Below are 19876 nucleotides of genomic sequence, written 5' to 3' on the forward strand. Positions count from 1 at the left end.
CGACCCCATATCTTAAACTTTAATAAAATATAAATCAAGCCAGTTAAACAATAGAAATACATTTATTTTCTTGTACATACATTAAAATCATCTGAACTCTCATAAGGTCAAGTATTTTGTGGGCAAAAATCTTTATCCTTTTAAATTAAGTATAGGGTAACATAATTTTAAATCAATATTTGAAATAAGACTTAAGACTGTAACCAATGATTGAGTAAAAAACAAAAGAAACAGGTCAGTAAAAAAAAAATAATTTTTAACAAAATTTCCTTTCCCAATAGTAGTAAGGTTTTACCACAAAGGTAAATTTGATTAAAGTAATAATTAATAAAAGCACCAAGTATTACAATACTGACCTTTTGTGAGTAAAACATGAATACTAAAAATATTGAACACACAATAAAAACAATTACTCATTTCTTTACATTCATTCGTCAAATTATGTTAAGAACACTAAGTAGTTCCTCATGCACTAGTCTTTAAGATTTGCAGTGCACAATTAAAAATTTAGAGTGAGGTACTTATTAGTGTAATAAATTCAATGCATTAGCTAAGTAAAACAGTGGAATGATGATTCCAAGTTTGTATTTTTATGTTTGGTTAAAGAACTATGATGAAATTAAACAACATTCAAATAGACATATTAACCAGTTAAGCATATTATTAACAGAAAAACCATTAATACAAAAAAGTGTCAACAACTAAAATCTTCTGACTGTAGCAGCTGCTATACCAAACCTATTGTCACCCTGTCTGGTCAAACTTCCTTGCATCATAACAGGTGGACCTGACATTGCTGGTTGAGCAATAAACACCGGTCCACCACCAAGACCACTTGCCATCATTGGACCTTGCTGAATGCTGAAACTACCTCCAGGCTGTGACATTACCACCCCACTTTCCCATCCATCACTTTGGCCCATTCCACTAGAGCTCAATCCTTGAGTCCACCCTCCATCCATTTTAGAGCGCTCCACTGGACCGTTCCAGGCACCTGAGCCACCACCAGAACCCCGACTTGATTCTACAAAAAATATAAAATAAAACTAAGAGACTGCAAACAAATACAGCATGGTGTTTAAGAAAAGAATAAGAAAGAATAAGATTTAATTACCTCTTTCTGTTTTCCAGTCTCGAGACTCGTGTCTTGGTGGCCCACGTCCTGATTCTCTACCAGATGGTCTATCATCTCTGGATGATCTGGCATCTCTAGGTCCCCTATCCTCTCTGAAGGCAGGTCTATGTTCATCAGCTCGCCTGCTGTAATCTCTATCCCTTGGCTCACGGTCACGGGGTGGCCTTTCTCTGTCTTCAAATCTGCACAAAATATCTCAAAACTAAAAAAGTTGCAATCAAAGGACTTGTTTTATCTAAACCCTGCTGCAATTGCTTGTGGTTGAAACTAAGGCTTGATTTAAAGAAAAAAAAAATTTAATACCTTTCATGTCTTCCACGATCATCTCGCCGACCATCAAACCTCCCAGATTTTTCAATAGGATCTCTTCTGTCAAATCGCTCTGGCTTGCGATCAAATCTGTTACCCCTGAAATTATAATAACTACTGCTTTTTTTCATGTGGTAAAATGCGTTCAAGCCAGGTTCAGATGAGCCCAATTTCTAACCCTGGAATGTACAGTTAAAAAACTATATTTCCCTTCCAAAAATTCGAAAAAGCATCAGAATTTGCCTGGTGTTTTTGGTATTTTCCTATTGACTGATTTTAGGGTTAAAAATTGGAGAACATTTTTTTAAAACCAATTAAAAAAATGCTTTGATAGAAATATCAGGGAAAAAAAAATGAGGTATCGTCATGATGAGCATTTACAATTGTCATAATTTAATTAAAGATGTGAATGGATTTGACTCTGCAATGTTTTAACAAGAAGCATGCACACAGTAAAAAAATTGTCCAAATTATTACAGTGACAATAACCTGTCTCCGGAACTATATCGATCTGACATTGGACGTTTGCTAGGCCATTCTTCATCCCGTAAACTTGGTCTGTCGCCTGGTCTCTTCATTGCTCTGCGGTCTTGTAATACTCTGGTGATACATTAAACTAGATGGTAAGCCTGTTGTAACTCAGTTCTAACACTAACCATTAACATAACACAGGTCACTATGCCTGACATTCTTATACCCATCCTAAAAAGGAACTGGCATTTATAAGTTTTGTCAAGTTAACATCTAAGACAAACTCAATGTTTTCCAACTAGTATTTCTAAACTAAATCTAGCAGAAACCAAGACAGCACGTTGTTACCTTTGTTGCTCTCTTCTATATGTTTCTTGTTCACGTTCAATTTGAAGACGTTCAGTTTCAAGTCGTAATCTTTCTGCTTCCATTCTCTCTCTCTCTATTTCTTCTCGCATTTCTCTACAAATAATAAAAAACCATTGCAACAGCACACATTACCACTAGCATTATTTTAACATACTAGAGACAAAGTTAAGATTAGTGAAAAATAAAAACTAGAAAGTCTATCAGTCATAATAAGAAAGAAGTTTAAATTTCTAGATCAGTCTTATTAGCTATTTAATGTTTATTATCATTAGCTGTGAATATTTATTACAAATTTGTTATTTGACAAGACCATTTTTAGTTACAAGCTAAAAAGAAGTTTCATATTAATCAACAAAAAGTACATAAATTTAAATATCTAACCGTAGCCTTCGTCTCTCTCTTTCAATTTTAAGCGCCTCTTCTCGTTGTCGCTTTTCAATTAACTGCTGCTTATATTGTTCTTGTTCTAGATCTAATTGCCTACGACGAGCTTCATGGCGAAGATACATTTCTTTGCGTCGCAATCGCTCACGTTCTCTTTCAGCCTTAAAATTGAACAATTAGAATACGAAATTTAAAAAGGTTGAAATGAACAGCTTTATAATCTTTCAACATGTTAATATGAAAAAAAGTTGAGCAACATTAAATAAGACTATTTAACAGAATAAAACGGCTTTAATGTCGCTTTTTTAAAAGAAACTTTTACTAGCAAAAGAAAAATTTAAAAACTGGATAATTTTAAACTAAAAATCCCTGATTAAACAACAAAATCTAACCTTAATTTTTTCAAAAGATAAGACATCCAATTCTTTTCTTTCCCTTCTTTCTCTATCTGAAAGACTTGACCTCTCTCTAGAATGCCTGTGGTGATCTTGTAAAGAAATATAAAATTAAATAACCATAGACAATACAATCATATTAAGAATACAAGCCCCAAAGTTGTTAAGACATACTTTAAGCAGTTATTTCTAGATGAAAAAACCAAGGGATAGCTCAAAATTACAAATTATCGTTTAAGAATGTTCTAGTATTGACAGCGATTCAATTTTACCTCCAGACCTTGCACTTGTACTACGAGGGGAATGTCTTCTATCCCTACTTCTTTGGCGTGAAGTGCTACGGGCATTTTCCTCTTTATCCTCTGTTTTATCTTTATCAACTTCTTTACTTGGATCTTTTGTTAAGTCTTTTTTGTCTACAGAAGTTAACATTTTTAAAATGATAAATCTCTTTATTTGGGATATAGGTGATGATAGTGTAGTACTAGTAATTTGACACCAATTTTTTTTATACCTCCTTCTTTACGTGCACCCAAAGACTTTGAGTCAGATCTTCGTACAGGGTGAGATTTTGTGGGTGATTTTATTCCACTAGGTGGTAATACTTTAGCTTTAGTTCCTTGTGGTTCAGTCTTGGCCTTTAAGTATGGAACAAGCAGTTATTATAAAAGCAAATATAAATTATAATAATAAAAATATTTTAAGCAACTGACAAATAGGATTAGCATATTTCATTCATTTTTTTAGTATCCAAAAAGAAAAACAACTTATAAAAGATGTTTGCTTGGCTTCATCTGGTAATATTTTAAAGGATTGATACAAAAATTAGATTTTCCCCTTGAGCAAGGAAAGAATATCATACCCTTTCAACAGATATCATTCTTCCATGTAGTTCTGTTCGATGAAGATTATTAATGCATTTTGTAGCTTCATCTGCAGAGCCCATGGTCACAAAACCATAGCACCTTGAGCCTGGACATCTGGCATTGGTTACCACTTTAGCACCTATAACCTATACATTTATTTACAAATTAATAAAACAAGCTTTCTGTTAAGTTAAAATACAATAAAATGACAATTGCAGAAGAAAATGAGTATGAAATAAAAATTTACCTTTCCATGTTTGCTAAAAAGAGTCTTAAGATCTGTAGCTCTTGTGCTTGATGATAAACCACTAACCCAAAGGTTTCTACTGCATTGAGAAGCTAAAAAGAAAGTTAAAGTATTTCTTTTCAAACAAGAACATACAAAAATACAATAGCATTTTTTACCACAATGAAAGGTACATATTTTTGAAGGGAGGAGAAAAAACTTAACTTGTTAAGACAATGATGCTCCTAGTGCTAAACCGTAACGACGCTTACACAACGTCCAATACAATTTTCTCCATTTAATTAGCCCCCCTCCCCCTAAATCCAAGTTTTTAATAATAAATCTAGGTCATATCGCTGGAGCAGCCATTTTTTGTTGTATTTACTTCTTGAAATTTTCTCGTTGCTTGATTTTTGTATTTAATGGAATTTTTTTTTTAAAACCACAAGCAAATTAGCCTTTTAAAAAACACTGCCCAAAGCAGTTTAGTAGCAGCGTCTAAACGTTTACTAATGCGATCCATGAATTTTGTAGAAAAATGGAAACACTTTTGTTTTCTATGAATAAGAACTCATGAAAAATAATTCTTATAATTAATTTTCCTGACAGAAACGTAGTTATTCCATGAACAAAAAACCCCCCCTTTTTTTTTTCTTTAAAACTAATTAATAATCTTTGTTCAATAAATAATTACTTAAAACGTATATCAGTAAAAAGATATATGAGTTGTTTTGCTGCAGGGGTACTGGAAATTTAAAAAAAAAAAAAAAGTTAAAATTTTTAAATTACGGTTAGAAGTGAAAATAATTACGGGCTTAAAGAGTTTAAATTATATATGTATGGTAGCAAATTAATATGCTTGGTATAAAAATAGCAGGTAGTAAATTTGAAATGTAAGACCACTTAACTACAAAAAAAAAAAAGAATGAGTATAAGAAAGAAAAAAACTACTTATGCCTTTTATATAAAAACTATGTAATTTCTGTAGCTTGTTTTTGGTAGCTCTATACATTTCTAAACTGCTATGCAATAGACTAATACAAAATAATAAGACCTGTAAGAGAACAATATCTTTTGACTAATTTTACAATCATGTTAGTGGTCAAAGATTGCACCATATTTTGTGTTAAAGAGTGATCATACTTTCCACCACATTTTCTATCTATAATAAATAGTTACTGATGCCATGTTAGTTTTAGTCCCTTACATTATACATTCCTCAGAATGCTCATTTATTAAGGAATGAGTTAAGTGTTCACGATGTTGAATGCCCCATATGTCAACAGCTATGTGTAATCGGTGAACAAGAAAACTGACACAAATGAAAAATTGCAATTCCTCTTTAAATTGTTTTTGTATTCCCCCACTCCCAAGAATTTTTAAAATTCAGCAGAAGAAAAATATAATGCATGAGAAATAGATTGTAAGTGATTTTAGCTGACTTCCACAAATGGTGTGACGGTTAACAAATCCGATTGATCATGGAGTGTTACACTTAGGTTTAAAAAGTACTCACTTTTCTCATCTTTCTTAACTGTTTTAACTGAGGTGCTGTAAAAAAAAAAGAAAAGAAAATTGACACACATTAACATACATAAGTTAAAATAATACTGATGAAACTTGACTGTTGAAAATAATGTAGTCACAAAAGTAACAAGCTGCAATGTCATGTAAATTTTTAAAAATAAGAAAAAGTACAAGACTCAGAATTTATAATATGTTAAATGTATAGCTGAAATGTCAGTAACAAACCCTGTCTCAAAAGTTCAACTATTTCATAACAAAGGTACAACACCTGAAATGTGAGATATGATGAGATTTCAAAATGATTAAAAAATGCTGTAATGAAAATTCACTCTTGGGCATTGATCAACATCAACGGATAGATGCTTTGAATAGCGAAAGAACTTAAGAAAAAAGTAAACTATTTCCCCAAAATAACTGTAGACTGCACAATCAAACAAAGCTAGTTAAAGGACGTAAAACAAACCTCTTGGCTGCAGTCTTCAAGTCTTTTTCTTCTTTACTTGCAGGTGTCTTGTTGGTGTCCTTTATGTCAGCATTTTCAGTTGAATTTGCTGTATTATCGGTAGTTGTAGCAGAATTTTCTGGCTCACTACCTGGCGCTACACCTGTTTTCTTCCCATCTCCCTCCTGAGTACTGGCAGCTTCAGTACCTTTCCCCTCACCATGTTGACTGTCCAAGAGATCAGCATCTATTTCATTTAACATGGTGTCATCAACCTGTACAACAAAAGATTCATCCCCACCTTCTGATGCAGCAGATGATTCATTTTTCTCAGATTTTGTTGCAACTGCAGTTTTTGTTGAGCTAGCAACAGCATTTGATGTGTTGGTGATATTGACAGAAGAATCAGCATTTGATTCAACATTGTCTTTTAATTCCACTTTTACTTCAGTAGTTTCCATATTGTGAATATCAGTATTTGAATCCTCATTTCCATGATCGACACTTGAGCTTTCTGGCATACTTTCTTCTCCTACCCCTTCCAAGAATTCTGCTGGCATTTCACCAGATTCATCATCTGGATTGCCTTCAATGTCACATTCCTCAGCTGCATCTCCAACATCCTCAGGAGCATCCTCCTGTTCAGGAACATCAGTAGCATCAGCCAATAACTGGGTTTCTTCTGAAGATTTGCCACCATTCTCCTCAACTTGGGGAACTAAAGAAATTCACAAAATGAGATTAGGATAACATATAATCTGGACGGTGGCTAGAAGCTTCATGGGCTGACTCTGTGCAGCTAACCAGCATACTTACAACATCAGACAGAGAAGATGAGTATCTTTCAATCCTTGCTCCACAAAAGCAGCAATCAGATGACGTGTGATGAAATATGATTAAATAAGAAACAACGGCACACCAAAACAAGGTTTAGAAAATTAAAGAAAGAAAAAGTGACTTCAGGTTTTCAATCGAGTCACATTCCAAGATTTTCCAGAATTTTAGTCTCAACTGCAATGTTTAGGTTAAAATTTTCTTTCCCTAGGTGGTATTAATCAGAACTAAACACGAGAGAATCCACCTTCCACATTTCTTGCTTGATAAAGATGATTCATACTCTTGAAACAGCTACTTAGAAATATGACTTTCACCGATACGCTTGAATGCTATTATGACTATTTAAACAAACAACTGGTAAATTGTAATATAAAGGCTGTTATATCAGCTGAAATACCCCTCATTTAAAAAAAAAAAAAACTTTTGACGTCAATTAGCTCAAAATAAATACCTTCAGTGGATCCTAAGTTGTTATCACTTTGTTGTTCATCCTGAAAATTGTAAATAAAAAGCAGTAGCAAAACAAGTTAAAATGTTCTTCGATTTTTTATAATTAGAAGTTTACTTTTTGGATTATAAATTAATCACCCATTAAAGACCATCTGGATTTTTCACTTCAATAAAATTTTATTATGCAAACAATTTCTGTATCGGAAAACTATTATTTGATTTGAGGACTACATTTTTTAAAACAATGTTAGAAATTCTTTTAAAGATTCACTATCAAAATTAACTTTTAAAATTATTAGCACTGTACAACAATTTTAACATGTCAACACATTAAAAAAAATACAATATAACCCTCAACCCAGTAGTTAATGGTAAAAGGCATTAGAAGTAAAATTTTTCAAGAATATTATTTTTCTTCACATTTACTCCAAAAAAATTTTTTAGTCAATCACAGGTAAAACGAGGCTGATTACAGAAAATAAGCTAGCTATAAAGAACACAAAATTCAGAAATAAGCTACCTCGTCAAGAGAAAGAAGTTTATCTTCAGAAATTAAAGGATTGTTATTTCCACAGGAATTAACATCACCATCAAGTCCAGCCATTTCATTTGCAAGATCTCCCTCAGCTGCCATTAAAATATCTTCATTTGCTTCCTCTTCGTCATTTTTCTCAGTGTTACTATCATCATCTACAAATGTCAACAACAAAAAGAAATATAATTGAACCATTGCAAAACTTATAACTAAGCTAATATCACTTAAATTTCTCTTAATTTTTTCAAGGACATCAATCATATATTTATAGTGCAGACATTTCTGGTGCTTTAACCCTTAAGGGTCCTGCCAAGAACAGATGTAGGGTGGCATACTGGTTCAAGCCAGCGTGTTTGCAACCTACATGTTTGTATGATGTTTGCATTGGGCTAGCAAACCCATCAGAGTAAAAACATCAATGCTACAGAAACATTTACAGTATCCAGAAAATGTCTGCTAATCTCAGAGAGAGAGAGATCATGTAAAGGGAACTACGGAAACTGAGCAGATCAATCTAACCCAAAAGGGAGCTTATTAGCAGACTTCCTTCTTATGTTATTGTATGAGGTAATCAAGTAATATCAGGTGAGAATATATAACAATATACTTAAATACCAGGAGGCAGTGAGGAAAGATGGACACAGGATAAAATTAAATACTCGAGTAATAGTTTCTCTATTCTTGCCATTCAGATATAGAAGCTCAACACACGGAGTAGCAATCAGATATGCCTATCTCCCACTTCCAAAAGTCATACCAACAGTCATAGATAAAAAGTATAATTTTAAGCAAAACAGAGAAACATGAAAATAAAATATACACAGTAGATAAAAAAAAAAAAACCAACATGTAGGTAAACCTGAGACCCCCCCCCCCATTAATCTTTATTTGGATTATTTGTTCATGACGCTCAGTGCTAGGTCATATGAACAACAATAGCTCAAGCATGTTTTTTTAGGGTCTAGATATCTAGTTACTATTACTTAATAAATGCTAACACTAGTCATGGGTTCACCGTATTTTCCTCCAAATTTTATTTAAAACATAAAAAGAACATTTATTTCTGTATTCCTTCTTTGTTTTATAATTGAACATTTATAACAATACTTTAAAATTTGTGCTCATTTTAAAGACCCAAATCTCTGCAGCTAACCTTTCGACATTATCTACATAAAAGTATGTATGTAAACAGGAGTACCATTTCAATTTGGTTGACCAAACTTTATACATAAATATAAGATATTTTAACACGTTTTTCTTAACTCAGCTTCGCGTTTGTTTGTTTGTTGTTAAAATTGACAACGAAAATTAGCCCACTTCTGATTGCTCTAGAGATCTGAAATTCGGCATGCAGGCTATTTTCGCCTAACAATTTCAGATGCAATCATAAAAACTAGCAATTAGAGACCTAAATTAGCTTAATTAAATTACGCCCCTAGGACCCTAAAATTGAGGACATGATTTCTCAAAAAAAAAAAAAAAAAAAACGCATGTAAATTTATAAAGTACTAATAATATCCCGCACTTTTATACACATTTTATTAGGCGTTCACTTGGTGTGGGACGGAGTGGTCTAGCGGTAGAGAGCTGGACTGCTAACCCGTTAGTCTCGAGTTCGAATCCGAGTTCAAGTCAGTAGACCGTCCCTGAGTCCACCCAACTCTGATGAGTACCTAACTCCTGTTAGGGAAAGTAAAGGCGGCTGGGCATAGTGCTGACCACACTATCTCTTCATATGCCGAGGTCACAGAAACAAGTGAACTCTACTTCACTTGCCCCATAGACCATCAGGTTTGAAAGAGAAACTTTTCACTTGGTGTGCAATTCTTTTTTTTATTACGTTTTTTTTAATGTTTTACAGTATTTAAAAACACTAAGTCAAGTCATACTTAATCAAGTCATTAGATAAAGTAGAAAATAAACTATATAAAAAACTTTTTAAAAACCATGTTTTTCATGTGTAGCAACGGACTAAAAAGGAGAAAATAAAATACTTTAAAAAAAATTAAAAAAAAAAACACGTTTTTCTTGTGGACTAAAAAGTAGAAAATAAATTTTTCTTCCGACCCTAGGGGATCTACCAATGACTGCTCGTAGATTTTGTGCTTCCTCGAGCTGTGCAGGTTCTTGTGATGACTGTTCATACATTTGATGACAAAAAAACGTGGGTCGGGCAGATTTATGATTAAAGCGAAAACGTAACCTATATCAACGGAAATAGTTTTATTTTAAGATGCTCAGTTAAAAAAAGTAGTAAATATCATCCTAGGCCTAAATGATGCTCAGTTTAAATGTTCTTAATTTTTTGTGACTGAACGAAAGGATATTTTTGAAAACTTTCTTCAGCAATATTGTTCTAAATTATGGCAGGAATCGATTGGTAAATGTTTCAAGTCGCTAAGTGGTCTGGTTGCCGAGATATGAACCAAAAACTGCGTTTGTTCGAGGTTTTTTGGCTTTTCCGGGAAATCCAGGAAGGAATTCCTGGAATTTTTTTGGCCCACAATCATCCTTGGAACTTGCTTAACATATTTGCTTTTGGAACTAGTCCTCGATATTGCTTCGTTGAGGAGGAGATACGACTTAAAGCTGGGGACACACATCCATCCAGAAATGACGAGTTAATAATCGCAATTGTCCGTATGGAAATTGCGCTAAAAAGTACTAAAAAAAAAAAAACCTTTCTATAGCCCCATTGGACTGAAAGTGCCATACTGTTATATATGAGAAAGTGGAGGAGATCACTAACGCATTACTTAAAATGCGCAAGAAGACAGATCAGGCTACAGCAAGCTGATCAAGCAAAGGATAGATCTTAATCTTGCTACCTCCCCTTAGTTTCAAATAGTTTAAAAACTCTATTATCTGCCGCTAATAGCCTTCACTTACTCGACCTGGCTCTACGAACAAAATCGCTGCATTAGGAGTGGTTCAAAATTGACTACAAGATTTGCCACAAACAAACAGGTGTTGCGAACAAAATAAAAGCTTGAAAAAAATTAAAAAAAACCCAGGAAAGAATGAATGAATAGCTGTACAACAACTGCAAAACAAGACGCAAAAGATAATTATTAAGAAGATAACAGATCTGTTATTATAAAGGTCAAATTAATTACATAGACAATTTAGTGATGGAGGTAGAAGTAGAAGCATCAAAAGGAAACAAAAACCTGTACAGCATAACAAAGAATTAGGTAAACTGGCATACCTGTAAAGCATTGCAGTAATCTAGTTCTACACAGAGTGACGCAACATTTTAAGGGTTTTATCAAAGCATTACTTATTGTGTATTTTAGGCATGTGACTTCGATTTTCTAAAATGGAATTATTTAAATGTATTCAATTCAAATTCGGCGCTATATTTCTTACATTAATCACCCACCATGATAGTGTGGTTGTACCACCACAGGCTGTGTCCCTTGGTTAAGTTTAGTCATAGAATGTTGTGTCCCACCATGTCCCTAGTGTAGGGTACTCTTTAAAACCATGTAGGTGCACTAATGTAAACAGGGGAGCCCAGGGTGATCTACGTCATCCGACTGCAGGTGTAAGCACTTGATTCAATTTAGTCAATGATTACAGTAACCCACTGTATCCATAGTGCATGGCTCTCTTTAAAAGCAATGTAAGGAGCTGGGATGCCAAATTGTACACTGCCAGAGCACTGCCCCTACAAAATTATAATTTCTCTATCGATGAAACCTCCCGAGTATTCTCAACAACTTCTCTAAGTTTCATGCCGATCGGATTATAGGTGTAATAATGCATATAAGAAAAACAAACAAACCCATATATATATATATATATATATATATATATATATATATATATATATATATATATAGCTGTCCTTAAAAGAAAAAAACCTGCTTTTAAGTTCAACGATACTTTAAGTACAGCATTTACAAAAAGAAAAGCTAAAAAATGAACATTTTGAAAAATATTTTTTCTATCCTCAGATTTATCATATTTAATGGGAGAACAAAGACCCTACCTTCTGATTTTGTTTTTAATGGAGTGGGCATTGACTTTTTAGGAGTAATCTCAGATGTTTCAAATAAATAAGTGTTCACATCATGACCTTCCTCTTCAATAGCCTGTAGATTGAAATTAATAGATTAGACATAAATAATGTGATCTAGTTTTATAAGGAAGATTTTAAACTAAATAAATAGTACTATTTATACTTAATATAGAGCTTAAAATGTGTAGTAGAATGAAATAGAGTCTTGGAAATTTATAGTAACAGAAAAAAGCAAAAACTATATAAACACAACCCAGGAGAAGGGTTTGTAAGACTGCATTTGTTTACTATTTTTCAAAAGATAGGTTAAATAATATTTGTAGTTTGATCTATATCTACTTTTGCATGTTCTTCGATGTATAATATTAGATATCTGAAAGTAAAATGTCTGTATCCAGAGGCTTCAAACTAGACATGTTGATTCAGGTGTAATCTATAAGAATTTATGATTTGAATCTAATAAGAAAATATAACCTAGGCCTATATAAACTTTATAACAAATTTTCATAATGCATTTTTTGCTCTTGGCTCTCACTTTTATAATTATAAAGCCTTTCTCATACTTTTTTTCCCCCCAAAAATAATCAGTAAGCCAACAGCTTAGCTTATCTACGCTATTATTATTTTCAAAAGACCTCAAAATTTTGTCTCTAGTTGCATACATTAACTTCAAGCAGGTCAATTTCAAATAAGTTATTTAAGGTGGCTAAAATTTCACACAAAATAGGCATATAGGCCTAATTGTCCAACTCATTTTTGCAATAAAGTAGGTTTTATTTTTAAAAACTACTAGCACACCATTTGCACTCAGTGTTACTGAAAATCAAAAGTATGGTAATTTATCTTGGCTGCTTTACCTAGGCTATTTGATGGCTATAAAATGACACTTTTTGAGCAAGATATTTGATTATAAAGATAAGATTTTTTAAAATACAGTTAGGCTACTGTCACTCTATAATTTTTGTTTTGTAAACTAATAATCATTTTAAGATTTTTAGATAATTGGATATACAGATGTACAATAAGTGTATTAGGCTGTATAAATCTAGGGTTGGGATAGGGTTAGCATTGACATTAGCAAGTCATGACAGGTTGCTAACAAAAATATAGCGTCCACACCAGATGCAAGACTTCCTAAGATTTTTCGTCTTAGTTCCAGTGACTTTCTTAGAATAACTGTTTAAAATGTTTACCACAAGCAAAATGTCGGGGTTTTCATGTTATAGAAACAAACTATAGGTGGCAGAAAAGAATTTTAAAATTTGGTTTGTAGTTCCAATTAATTCAAGCATTTTTTGTGGAGCACTCTCCGGGAAAACTGAACCGCAGCAAAAACGACTGACTAACTGGAGAAACAGCCCGACTAACTCTAGATTAATATATAATTGAGATATTTAGCCTACCATGTTTAATTACAATATAGTTGTTTCCTTTTTCCAAAATCTAACCTGAAGGTACCTAAGCGACATTTCTATCAGATTTATTTCAGTTTAAAAAAAATCTATTATCTGACCTAATACTGTATTGTCTTTACAAGAAAAAAATTAAGTAGGATTTAATTTACAGTTTAAAGAAAGTTGATCTATCATCTGACATAATACTGTATTGTCTTTACAAGGACTAAATCTAGATTTCTGTCAGATCTAATTTTAGTTTTGGATATTATCACCATTATGGGTAGGCCTATCTATTTTTCAATTAATCATGTCTTTAATGTCTTAAAATAAATTGTACTTATGTAGAATTTATAGGCCTAATAAATGTCTTATATTTCCTAAATAAACAATGAATCGACCTATAAAGTTGTATAACTAACAAGATGTTTTGGTTTTTTTATATAAGTAAAATAGCCAATGTTGTCATAATTGTCATGTCATCATGCTAAGAATAGAGGACACAAACCAGCACAACTTTTTGAACTTTTTTGATGGCGAAAAAAAAAAAGTTACGCATTTATGATTTAATTTTAAGCAGTATTTAGGTAAATTTGATTGAATTAGTCTCAAAGTATTATCTCCTACTTTAGTCTAACTCAACAATAAAAATAATTAATTTCTAACCCCAAAGTAATTAATGCTGCGTACATACACATTAAATGATACCAGTTATCACTAGTCCCCATTGGACCCCTCCACAATTGATTTAATTGGAGGTCTACATAGGGCCTACAGTCTAGTAGTTAACAGTAGGCACATTAGTATACCTAGTGTGTAGCTAGTATACTAGTGTGTAGCTGTCCAGAGTTAAGATTGTTGGATGTAAAAAGGGGAGGTACTAGCTAATCTGCCTTGATGCTTTCCCCTGATAAGCCATGTGTGCTATATATTACATAACATGCCACCCCAGATTAGATGAGATCTAAGAACTGTAATCCATGTTACCTACAAAGAGATGAAGTTTTATGGTGGGCTAGAAACAGATGGGGGCTGGGTATCATGGAGGTAAGAAATTGTGATGGGGGAGCAGTGGTATTAATGTGTCTGATTGCTTCCCTACGGCTACTGGACCATGGGGGTCATAAATTACATAACATACCACCCTAGATTGGCTGAAATCTAAGAATAGTTATTTCTGTTACTAACAAAGAGATTAGAAGTTTTATGGTTGGTTAGAAACAGGTGGGGTCTGAGTCGGTTGTATTGCCCCTTAGGGGTAATAAGTATGTGTACCATTTTAAAAATTACCTGGCTAACATCAGATGTCTAAAATTTTGCTTTTTTGAAGGTTAGAATTGTATTTCTATCACTTAGACATAAGTGTGTTTAACAATTAATACATTTTGTATTAACTATTCTTATACCAGTGTCATATTCAGTGATCTAATAAATGAGAAACTTGCACAGAGGGCAATAAGAGCCACATAACAATATCTGTTATAACTTTTCTGAACATGCAAGCTAGTGGACAACCTTAATGTATTCGTGTAGATTTAGTTATTATCTAAAAAATAAAACCATTATGATATTGATCAGTCAAGTTTTACTCTGATAATGATAAAAACTTTATAGCATGGTAAAACTGGACAAAAGTCTGCCATTTTGTTTTGGCATCAACAATCACTGTGAAAAAAAAATTCACCAAAATAAAACTATTCTAGCCATAGCTATAAAAATAGTGTTAAAATGTTCAACAACCAATGCTCTAATACAGGAACAAAGAATGGTCTTGAAAAACTCATGTGGTTTATTACAAAGTGAAGTTTCCTAAGTTATGTCTATTTGGAAAAAAGTTCACAAAATGGTTTTATGGAGATTAGAAATTATAGTATAGGGAAAGAGCAGTGGGATTAAATCCTGTCTCATCCTCTCCCTATTGGACCAAGTGGGTCACAAATTACATAAAATGAATCCTCTGCTTTTCTGTTATCAAAGAACAGCAGTGGTTGTTACCTCAGAAGTAGATTAGCAGTGTTGAGTGTTATTGTAGCTAGGCCAATGCGGCTGCCGAGAAAATCGGACAAATCGGCTTTTCCCTACCCCCTGCATGTTCAACTCTGTTTTTTGCATGCTTTTATTGTGTTTATGTTAACATGTTATACATCATTCTGTTCGTAATTGAACAACCTTTTTAACTGTATAAGTTTGATTTCTTTATTATTTCAGACGTTGAAGAAATCGCCGATTTAATCGCATTTTTTACCCCCCGCGGCGACGTGCCGATTAGGGGGGAGGCTTTTTCACCTTTTTAAAAGAGGGGTGTTACTTAGAGTCTATAGACTCTTTGAGTTTTCGTACTACAACAGTGAAACTTGGTAGAAGAATAGATTAAATGTTCACGTATAACGCTCAAGGTTCTTGGGGAAAATATGTTAAATACTTTTGGAGATATCGAACGGCAAAGTTAAACTAAGTTATTTGGGCTATTAATGAACCGATTTTTAATTTGAACCTTGAGCTGTATTCCTGAAACCTCGACGTTTATTAATATGTATGATATGTCATATTAGGCCCTATAATAAGGACGTCTATAGACTTTGAAGTGGACCGAAAATCAAAACATGACGCGCCGACCGCTGTCCGACTGAACCGCTCGGCTGTGCTTCGAACCGCTGTGTTTTAAATATGACGCGCTACAGATTTTTTTTATAGACGTATCGAGTTTACGTACTATAACAATCAAATTTGGCAGACGAACAGATTAAATGTAGACGTACAACGCTCAAGGTTCGTGGTCAAAATAAGTTAAATACTTCGGGAGATATCGGACCGCAAAGTTGAACTAAGTTTCCCGGTCTATTATTTGACCTATTTTACATTTGAACCTTGAGCTGTATTCCTGAAATCCCGCCGTTTATTTTAATGTATGACATGTATTATAACACCTCATAAATAAGCCGTCCATACATTTTAAGACGGAACGAAAATAAAAATTAACGCGTCGGCCGCCGTCCGACTGAATCGTGATCTACACATCGTCTAGCACAGCCGAGTGTGTTCACGTGACGCTAGGCGGTTGATCCGATTGGATGAGACTATAAACAATTTCTAAAGATAGATACGTCGTGTGTTCCCGTATTTGACTCGTCGGGTATTGCTATTTTATATTTAAGTAGACAGGCATGTTTCATAACTTTGTTTTAAACCATTGAAACGGCAAAAAAAAAAGTCGTAATAGTATTTACTAATCGTCAAAATTAATCTTCTTTAGAAATTAATCCGGATAGCTGCGACCCGACCAAACAATGCTAGCGTGATTCGCGTGCCGTAACGTTTCATTATGTGTACATTACTTTTTCGTAAAAATATCTTTAAAAAATATATTAAATTTTACCCCGGGCTCTTTTTTTTTCGGTTGACTAAAAAATTTAAAAACCCTTAACAACGTGGAGGTTACTAGCTTGCCAAATCGACCAAAATGGGATGGGGTGGGTATGGGGAGTCACTGACCATCCTACACGGTATGTAACTATTGTAACACCGTATGTAACATCCATAGCCTCACCCCGCCCCTACTACTCCGTGACGCGACATGCCGAGGGTCGGCGCCTTTGATGTTGTATAACACCCGTACGGTACCCGAGCGGCTCGCGGTGGTTTCATACCCCACCTCCCTCCCCCTTCACTTTGTGGAGTTGATGTTACTAACCCTCGGGCATAGATCAGGAAATCTTCCCAGACTTTTGTCTCTAAAATTACATAATATTCGTCTGACACGTTCATCTGGTTGGCCGACTAGCCTATCTAGCCTCGTGTTTACGTAATACGGCAATAAAATTCGTTGGTCAGAAAACCTGGTTAACCACGTCTGATTTCACTAAATCTAGGCAAACGCTGATGGTGATAAACGCCTCCGGAAACTTAAAAAATGCCTAGCATCTACTACACACAGTCAAGCACTCAAACACGTGCTTTTTTCCCAATGTAATAGGCCTATGGTAGGCCTACAAAATACACAAGCTTACAACTAGCATAAACATTGAGCATATATAAATCTATGTTATAGACCTATAACTTACACTACCTTGTACAAGCAAAATAAAAAACAATTTTCCTCCAATATTATAAAAATTGTAAAAATGAGCAATTTTTTTGTATTTTAAAATATTACAAAATTGTCATAAAGCACACTGATTCTGATAAGACACTTTTGTAACTAGGCTAATTCTATAGAAGAAAGTTGTATCAATGGTATGACATTTAAAGTAACAAGAAATATAAATATAATAAGATATGCCTATATTTTGGAATAGAGTAGGCCTGTAGGATTGCACATAGATTACATCACATATTTTAAGAAGTTACATCATCACAAATATACTATTGTTATAACATCCTTCTCTTTGTATTAAAACTGTATTAGTTATCTTTTCTTTAAGTAGGCTATTCACTTAAGTTAACTGACAATGAGCAAAAGAGATTTTAAAATAAATACATGGTAAATTATGAGCAAAAGGTGCGAATTACATAACCTGACCTTTATAGTTTTGTAATAATGTTCGACCATTTTAAATACCACCATTAGCTTCAGCATATACAAATGTCATTTTATGGTTTAAAACAGTGTTTAATTTAAAGAATGACTTCTTATCACATTGATTATCAGATGTTGTAAAAAAAATTGAAGGGGGGGTATTACATAATCCATGAAATAAGTCTGTTATGTAATCAAAAGGCACTTTTTAAAATAGCATCATTGGATTCGGCATACAAAAATCTACAAAATATCATAAAATGACATCAATTGGTGAAGTCTGCTTACTTTTATACCACTTTAAGTGAAAAACTCTTAAAAATTTGGTCCATACCCTCCCAGTATTTTTCCTCTTTCAGGGTCTACCCCGGTTGTCTGAAAAAACTGCTGTTTTTTAATGACAAAAAAATTCATAACTTTTTTGTTTATGGTCAGATTTTGAAAATTCAAACTGATCTGTAATCAGATTGACAGCCCCTATCTAAATATGTAACTATTATATTGTTTTACTGAAATTAAATTTTTGCATTGGCCTAGCTAGTTATTGGGGGTTTTGTGGGGTGCTGATCGGGGCCTAATACCACACGGCTCTTAGTGCCCTGCTTTACCCTACCAAAAACGATAGATTGCCGAACATTTAAGTTCTCTAGATGAAAAAACTCAGTAGTAGACTAGTGATTTAGTAAAGTAATCTATGCAGTGAGTTGTATGCAGTCACGGAGTCAGTCAATGTAGGCCATTTTCTAGAGGGGGAGAGGCTACATGTTGCATATGTTAGCTCACAAACATTAATTCGTTGCCAATAATGTGTACTATTACCTTCTGAAGTCTTTCAAGCAATACCGACTTTATACCCGTCTTGTCAAGATTTCTCTTTTCTAATTCGCTTTTTAAATCAATTACTCGAAGGTCGATTAATTTCTTCTTCTCTTGAGAAGCCATGTTGCATGTGTAGTCGTCTGTCATAAAATACTCGACTACGTGCGAGTTTAGTCGAATCCCGGATTAGCCTACCTCTACATTACAAGCCTAAAATTAGTCTAAAATAAAAAGCCTGTTTCGATTTAAAATAAAAACATCATCACATGAAGTGTATCAATCATATTAGTATTATAGTATTATTCATTTACTGTATATGTATTCACATCGAATATTAAGCTTGATTTCAATTTTTACACCACATTCACATTTATAATAACACATACAGAAGTTATGCGCTCATAAGAAAGAAAACGTACTTTTTTCTCAAAGTTGTGCCTTCGATATTAATTTAAGAAAAAAAAAAGAAGCAGTGCACTAGACGGGGTAGGGATGTGTTTCTTTCACACAATTTTCTCCCGGGGGCGGACACTGATAAAAGTATATATTTTTATATAAATTATTTTTCTTTTATACCTTCATTTGCAAATATACAAACTACTAGATCTAGAACACACACGTAACTGTAAAATGTCAGAAATCTAGAATGTATATAGAACGTTATAGAACGTTATACCTTTCAATATTTTACTACGGGAATACAAGATTTGAATCTTGTTTTTCTCGAAATTATGTTTTTCGGCCATAGGCCTACTGTATTTGCACTCGATATAGACTAGTTGAAATTTTATGGTGGGTGAATACAATCGGATGAAATTAAGCTTCGTTATTTGTGGTCTAAAAGTTTCCCCCATCACCTGTTTTATAATTTTAGCTTATCTTAATATAGTAATTCAGGTGTAGTTAATATTCTGTGCTCATAAAAATTATAAATATACCCAAATGAACTTTATATATTGTAAAAATGTACAACGCCCGTGGATTGGAATTCAAATAGAATGTTACGAATTTCGTGCCCCATTGCCATTGTGCTTAGAGACAATTGTATTTTGAACAGAAAAATGTGCTGAATGTTTATGGAACAATGTAAAAATGTAAGAATATTTTTATAACTTTTAAGTTCATACACGTGGTAAAGTAAAAAAAAAAACAACAACAAATTCTGTGCCATTTGTGC

The 19876-nt window shown here is 33.5% G+C and overlaps 1 protein-coding gene across 2 annotated transcripts; it reads right to left on the bottom strand.

The window, feature by feature from the left end:
• Positions 1–43: 43 nt before the first annotated feature.
• Positions 44–18845, bottom strand: LOC131929411 (scaffold attachment factor B2). Of its 2 annotated transcripts, none has more exons than XM_059285590.1 (17): positions 18700–18845; positions 11941–12043; positions 7932–8101; positions 7413–7452; positions 6146–6842; positions 5672–5706; positions 4177–4268; positions 3926–4075; positions 3578–3701; positions 3336–3479; positions 3061–3155; positions 2666–2829; positions 2264–2377; positions 1934–2044; positions 1439–1543; positions 1115–1317; positions 44–1024 (listed from the first exon to the last, which is right to left on the bottom strand). In XM_059285590.1, the coding sequence occupies exons 1-17, from the start codon at positions 18820–18822 to the stop codon at positions 702–704; spliced, it is 2793 nt and encodes a 930-aa protein (XP_059141573.1). In that variant the 5' UTR covers positions 18823–18845; the 3' UTR covers positions 44–701. The 2 variants fall into 2 exon arrangements, with proteins under 2 accessions (XP_059141573.1, XP_059141572.1); XM_059285589.1 differs by having other exon boundaries at positions 1922–2044.
• Between the last annotated feature and the right edge of the window lie 1031 nt (positions 18846–19876).

The sequence above is a fragment of the Physella acuta genome, unplaced genomic scaffold, assembly GCF_028476545.2.
Source record: "Physella acuta isolate Inbredline_101_S28 unplaced genomic scaffold, ASM2847654v3 ptg001627l, whole genome shotgun sequence".
Classification (NCBI taxonomy): domain Eukaryota; kingdom Metazoa; phylum Mollusca; class Gastropoda; family Physidae; genus Physella; species Physella acuta.